We start from the raw sequence: 6301 nt of genomic DNA, 5'->3' as shown, positions 1-6301 counted from the left end.
AACCTCATCAATCAATCAAATGATTTTGGATTTTCTATAAAGCTGAGCACAAAAGTAGGTACAGGATATTGGAGTCATTTCAGAAAAAGTGGCTTGTCTAGTGCCTCAACTTATTATAATGATATCTCTTTACCTTTTCCTGTATGTATATATGCATACATAGAATTCTAAGGAATCTGGGGTAGCACAACTCTTGTGGCCATTTTCATCAATGCATATGTGGAAAGGACAAAATACCTGGGACACTTTGAACGATAAGAATGCTTGGTATTCTGTCCTCCTTAACTGTATGCCCTGATAACTTGGATAGCAGTATGGCACCGCTTGAATTTCCATAGAACTCCCCATATATATAGTAGCTAAACCCTTAATATACTTTTTGAAAGTTTATACACTAAATCATTATTATCCACTATGTGAAGCAAAAGGATTGGAATTTCATAATCTGAAAAGGTAAAAAGAGGAAAATGTCATAATGCTAGAATTCAAAAAAGAAAAATGTTATTTTAACAATTTGTACTTTTTATACTTTTTTTTTTTGCTAAATGTATTGGAGTCCGATTCCCATGTCCAAATGTTCATGCAACATTGACTATACGGATAAACAAAGATAGTATATCATATGCTATTTACTTAAAGGGTAAAGACATTGTGTAGAGTCAAGACTAATAGTATTGAATTGGGTGGGAAAATTTGTTCTTGAGAAATCAGGATATATCTAATTGTAGGGTGCTGCCTTTTTGTGTAAGTTAATTAGATATATTACTTGTTTTTCTTTTTTTGATAAATTAGATATATTACTCTGTTAAACCACAGTAACCATAAGAAGGATAGCATAGAAGAATCATGTATACACAAAATAGAATTGAATGGTCTTATAGGTAACAAGTCAAAGAACAGGCTTGGAGAATACCTGGATGCTATAGCAGATATGAAGAGCAATAATATCAAAACCACATCAAGTCTAAACTAGCTTTGGCCTATGACTAACCTCCAAAAATTTGACCCAAATTTGAGGGTCAATCAGATTGTTAGAAAGCCATATCACTTGGAGGTCCAAAATGCGAGGAATGATGAGATGTTCCCTGCATAAATCTTATGTATGCAATGAATTAGAGGTCACTGATTTCTGAGAGCCTTCTGTTTTCTCAGCGGATGTGAAATTAACTGGAATAGATGGATGGTCTCTCACTGTCAAACTCAGCACGTCAGGCCTTGCGTAGTGTCCAACCACATCAAAGTCAAATTTTGCCCGTGTTATTTCTCCAAGATCTACATAACATTTGAAAAACAAATTGAGATTTCATTGATCAGAGCAATGTGGAACAGCATGGTACTTCAGTAGAAACAATCAATGCATGCCAGTTAGAAGAAAGATGCTCTCTCCACCACCCAATGAAGAGCATACCCAACTACCCAAGATGCATGGTTTCATGGTTATAAGTTACAATTTTCCAATGAAAGGATCATCTTTATCAGATAATCATCTACTATACATATACCTCCTCTACCATTTCACAAAATGTATTCCTAATGCAAAATGTTAAGATAATCTAGCAAAGAAGGGTTCAGCACAAGGAGATCTAATAAAAATTCAGATGTGGAAGCCCTAAAAACAATGAATATACCCATTTCTTGTTTCCTGACTCAAGAACTGCCCTAAATAACATGTTAAGGCTATTCTCATACGACAGTCAGATATGTGGAAGGGCTTCTTCTCCAAAGAACTAAATGCATTCAAAGTGGAGAGTTGGAACTTTAAAGGATGAGCACATGGAAAGTCTTCACAACCCAGTATGTCAAACAGTATGTTTAGGGAAAAATCTAATGTGGTCATTTATCAAAAAAAAATCCTCTGATGTGGACTAGAGGCCTTTTTTTGAAACTGAACTGGTACCATTGGTTTTTGAAAAACTGTGAACTGAAACAGAACCAAAACCAATTGGTTAACTGGTCCATTGGTTCAGTTTTGGTTCAATTTGGTTTTTCGGTACTGCAACAAGATTCTAATTATTTCTACAAATCGAAAGGAGGGTTAACATAACCATACCTAGATCAGCAGAGATGAGGGCCTCTCCATCATAATTTGGTCCTGCCAGAACCGCCCCTGATGGGGAAATAATGACACTGCCTCCAGCACACACAACAGAATCTGGGGATGGTTCTTCATCTATACTTCCAAAAACATATTCTGGTGGAGATGGGTAATCTTTTCTTCGGCAGAACTGGTTTGCAGATAGAACAAAGCATCCACCTTCAAGAGCAATGTGGGTCATGGATGCCTGCCATACATCCCTGGAATCAGCTGTAGGTGCACAATATATCTCGATGCCTAGAAAAATCAAGGACTTTGTAAGATTGATAAGGAGAAAATAGGTCTATGTTCTAGAATGGAATCAAAAAGGAAAAAAAATGAAATGGCCCATGAATACCGAAACACATGGAAAAGTTACAAGTCCCTTAATCTCAGAGCACATCAGGGTAGTTTGCGAATGCTTGACGGTCATCTATGGATGAACATCACAACTAGCACAGAACAGGACTATCTATTTATGTCATGGCATCAAAATGCTCAATTGCGTCTTTCCTGAATTCTACTAAGCACACTGCATATTTGTAGTACCTGTCAGATGGATCCCCAGTTGCATCCCAAATTGGCTAAAATCAAAAATCAAATGTTTTGGCTTTTTTTTTTCTATCTTATTTTGGGATACTTTGCTCCATATGTTCTTAGTATTGAAAAGAAGATGCCATCAGGTAATTTGAATCATCCGTTCAGTTTAAATTTTGGACAAAGAGATCTTCTGTATGAAAGCTATCGATGGTATATCGTAGGTTCCTAACAACCTTGCATGGGTATTCTAATGGAACAAGCAAGTCGACTAGGAGACATGAACAAAACCCTGTACTCCAAAAACATAATAAAGTCAAAAGCTTGGGTCTGGTGCTGCATGCTGGGGATCAAATGGCTGATCATCCTGTGAATATGCATCCTAGACCCAATCCAGTCCCTATAAGAAAGTAATCTAGCATCTTAAGGACAAGAAGATACGATGATCTCATAACAAGAACAAGTTGATGGAAAAACAGGTCTTGCCAAAAAAAAGGGAGTTGTTCAAAAGTAAAAGAAATTCCAACCCTTCGGATTTTTACCTTTACCATACAATGCTGTCCTTAATAGGGGCATTCTATTTTCCCAGCAAATAAGGGCACCGATCTTTCCAATTGGAGTCTCATACACTGGAATTGTGGATCCATCTCCAAAACCCCATATTATACGTTCCAAAGCTGTTGGCATGAGTTTCCGGTGTTTCCCGAGGTAATGTCCCTGTGAATCAAAAAACAGGACTGTGCAGTAGAGTGTGTACCCATCTCTCTCTATCACCCCCATCACTAAATAAACTTTATATTTCCCAGCCATCGCTGCCAATCGCTCAACTTCAGGACCTGCAGAAGAAGTGTACATTCAAGACATGTCCATGAATAATTCGTTAAATAATTCACGTTAGCATGGAATTTCACCAAATTTCTATACTTCATTCAAAGCATTTGTGATGTCCGATGAGTTAAACAACAAGTAATCAAGCACATCGATTGAAGGCTCCTGATGCTTCAGGAACTCATCTCTCCAATCCTGAGAAGAAGTGAAAGAAACATTACCAGGTACATCGATTGCAGCTGCATGATACTTCCGGAACTCCTCTCTGCCCTTGAATGTACGAGCACCAATGGTAACACCAAAGGTGGAGCCACGCGGATAACCGCCTATAAATGCTTCAGGAAACACAACTAATTGCGAACCCAAGCCAGCGGCCTCTACAATCAGCCTTTCTGCCTTGTCTGCTCACACAACAACAATAAGATATACATAAATTTCTTCATTCTTCTTTCCGACTCACGATTTTCTCATACGAATCTGCAACAGTTGTATACTAACACCGTAATCCAAATTCATTTTGGAAAAAGAAAGAAAGCGGAAGGAGTACCCAAGGTGGCGGGAGTGTCATAGAAGACGGTCGAGGCCTGAACGACGGTGGCTCGAACTGTTAGAGCAGAGGAATCCGAACCCATGTCGACTTCAGCGATGGTGGATGCATCGTTGACGGGAGAGGGAACTAAATCCATTGGCTTGTGTTATCCCTCGAGCTGCTTTTGTGGCTGATAAGAGGGGGATTTTTTTCTCTTCTTTGGCTTTTTTTTTTTTTTTTTTTTTTTTGGGGGGGGGGGGGGGGGGGCGTCGGTTGGCTGAGTTGAAGAGATGAGTGGAAGAAGCAAAACGACAAACACTTGTTGGTCCGAGCAACTACTAGTCTTCAAGTACTACTACCACTACTACTGGCCGTGTTTGTTCTTGAGACGGTCTTTGACGAAATCGTTACGAGACTTTATTCGAGCTTGCTGAGGGGCGATGTTGAGGAAGGAGAGACGAACACCGACGGCGAAGAGGGAGGCTGCAGCGGTGAAGCAGGCGATGGTCATTGCCAACTTCGTGGTCGTCGAAGGGAAGCACCAGACCATTGGTCACTCGATGATGCCGTCAAAAAAAATCACGGAGGGAGGATGACAGTGTCACAGTGACAGACCTTAATGGCCCACTTGGAAATTCGGATCCACTACAAACAACTGAAGGAGAAGTACTAAACAGTGAGCACACAATGTCAACGGGTTGTATTTGGTACGGGTTTTGAACGACCCGACCCATGGAATATCGAATGCTCACTCAATCCAACCAGCCCCACGAATAGTACCCGAAAACTGGAGCTATTTTTACACATTTGAAAGCAATTAGTCAATGGATCAGATTTGGACGAATAGTCCCAAGCCAAAACGACGATCCTAAAAGTGAATTAGAATCTGCTACTCACACCATCCTCACAGTCACATTCCCTCATGTATTGGAAATATCTCCACAGTCCCCTGAATAATAATATGCAAGTAAGGAAGATGCCCCTAAGGCTGCGTTAGGTTGCAATGCAAACGTTAATATATATACACTGTATATTTACCCTTTTTTCAGTTCATGAATGCAAATATGATTCATATTTTAAACCCGTTTACACTCATATTGTTTGTTTAAAATTGGTACAAAAGGTGGGTCCATCATTAAATGTTCATTCTCTAATACCTTAACTTTGGTAAAAAAATTAATTATCAAAAGAACACAAATTGTATCAAAAAAATAGGTATAGTAATGCTCTCTTTTGAGAGTACAAAAGTGTGTGAAAATACATTTTTGATCTGATAATCATTACTTTTTTACATATGAAACAAATGCTTACAAACACAAATCAGGGTACATAAATACCCTGATTCGACGTTTGTATTACAACAAACAAAGCCTAGTGTGTAGATGATACATGCCCTGAGGAGCACTCTGTGAGGAATAGATCTAGACACCTAAAATGTCATTGTAAATGGGCAAAATTATTCAAACACATTTTGTCAATTTTCCTCTAAGGTTATGTTTGGTTTGAAGGAAAAAATGGGAAAAGTAAGGAAAATGTAAAGAAACCTAAGGTTTGTAAAGGTTATCCTACATTTTCTTTCCTTTCCCTACTTTTTCCTTCAAACCAAAGACAGTATAAATGTAAAATCTCACGTGCAAGGTTGATTCTTCTCACAACAAAAAATTGTGCCCATGGTTCAATTCCAAGGCACTAGGTTTTTGGAACTAGAACCTACTGGGTCCGGATGTAGTAGGCACGTTAGGTAAGCACAATGAGTGAGCATGTAATAGCTGTGTGATACATGTCACAGTTAATGTATCTTTCATCCAAACGTTTTTGCTCGGTTAGACATAAATTATCCATTATTTTATTATCTTTGTCAAAATATTTAAAAATAAAAACAATGAAAAAGGAAAACCTAAACATGTCGAGAGTTGGTTTTAATTATTTTGACAAAAATAATAAAATAATGGATAATTTCTGTCTAACGGAACAAAAATATTTGATTGAAAGGCATTAACTGCAATATGTGTTACACAACTATTACGTGCCCACTCATTATACTTACCTAAAGTGCCTATTACATCTGGACCCGAACCTACACTCTCAAGATCGGCTTTAGTATCTGCCCATGGAATCTATTTTTTCTTTACCCTCCCCCTCCTCCCAAAAAGAACAAAGAGTGAGGCATTTGGCACTAGTTATTTCTTCTTCTTCTTTCCAATGTTTCTTTGCAACTTAAATGAGGAATACACAAAAATACCAAGACCACTCACTCATTGGGGAAGTTGTTGAAATACCAAGATGTTGATCTAAAAATGATGTTGGCGATGAATTCAAGTTCTCATGCTTTT

General features: G+C 38.3%; 1 protein-coding gene across 2 annotated transcripts; it reads right to left on the bottom strand.

The window, feature by feature from the left end:
- Nucleotides 1-4589, bottom strand: LOC148872579 (bifunctional nitrilase/nitrile hydratase NIT4B-like). 2 transcript variants are annotated; one of them, XR_016107402.1, is made up of 6 exons: nucleotides 3987-4564; nucleotides 3661-3840; nucleotides 3154-3447; nucleotides 2051-2332; nucleotides 992-1272; nucleotides 1-445 (listed from the first exon to the last, which is right to left on the bottom strand). XR_016107402.1 is itself a non-coding variant. In XM_088970659.1 (5 exons), the coding sequence occupies exons 1-5, from the start codon at nucleotides 4123-4125 to the stop codon at nucleotides 1097-1099; spliced, it is 1071 nt and encodes a 356-aa protein (XP_088826785.1). In that variant the 5' UTR covers nucleotides 4126-4589; the 3' UTR covers nucleotides 817-1096. The 2 variants fall into 2 exon arrangements, 1 of the variants encoding a protein (XP_088826785.1); XM_088970659.1 differs by lacking the exon at nucleotides 1-445 and having other exon boundaries at nucleotides 817-1272; nucleotides 3987-4589.
- Nucleotides 4590-6301: the final 1712 nt, after the last annotated feature.

Source organism: Nelumbo lutea, chromosome 2 (genome assembly GCF_056320005.1).
Source record: "Nelumbo lutea isolate HS-2025 chromosome 2, American lotus-T2T, whole genome shotgun sequence".
Lineage (NCBI taxonomy): Eukaryota > Viridiplantae > Streptophyta > Magnoliopsida > Proteales > Nelumbonaceae > Nelumbo > Nelumbo lutea.
This window is presented reverse-complemented; position numbering and strand designations above follow the sequence as displayed.

Excerpts from the sequence above, each read along its gene's own strand:
- LOC148872579 (XM_088970659.1), bottom strand. The coding sequence starts at position 4,125 with ATGGATTTAGTTCCCTCTCCCGTCAACGATGCATCCACCATCGCTGAA. Across the intron at positions 3,448-3,660 it reads AGCTGCAATCGATGTACCTG|GTCCTGAAGTTGAGCGATTG; the intron begins GTAATGTTTCTT and ends CTTCTTCTGCAG. Across the intron at positions 2,333-3,153 it reads GACAGCATTGTATGGTAAAG|GCATCGAGATATATTGTGCA; the intron begins GTAAAAATCCGA and ends TGATTTTTCTAG.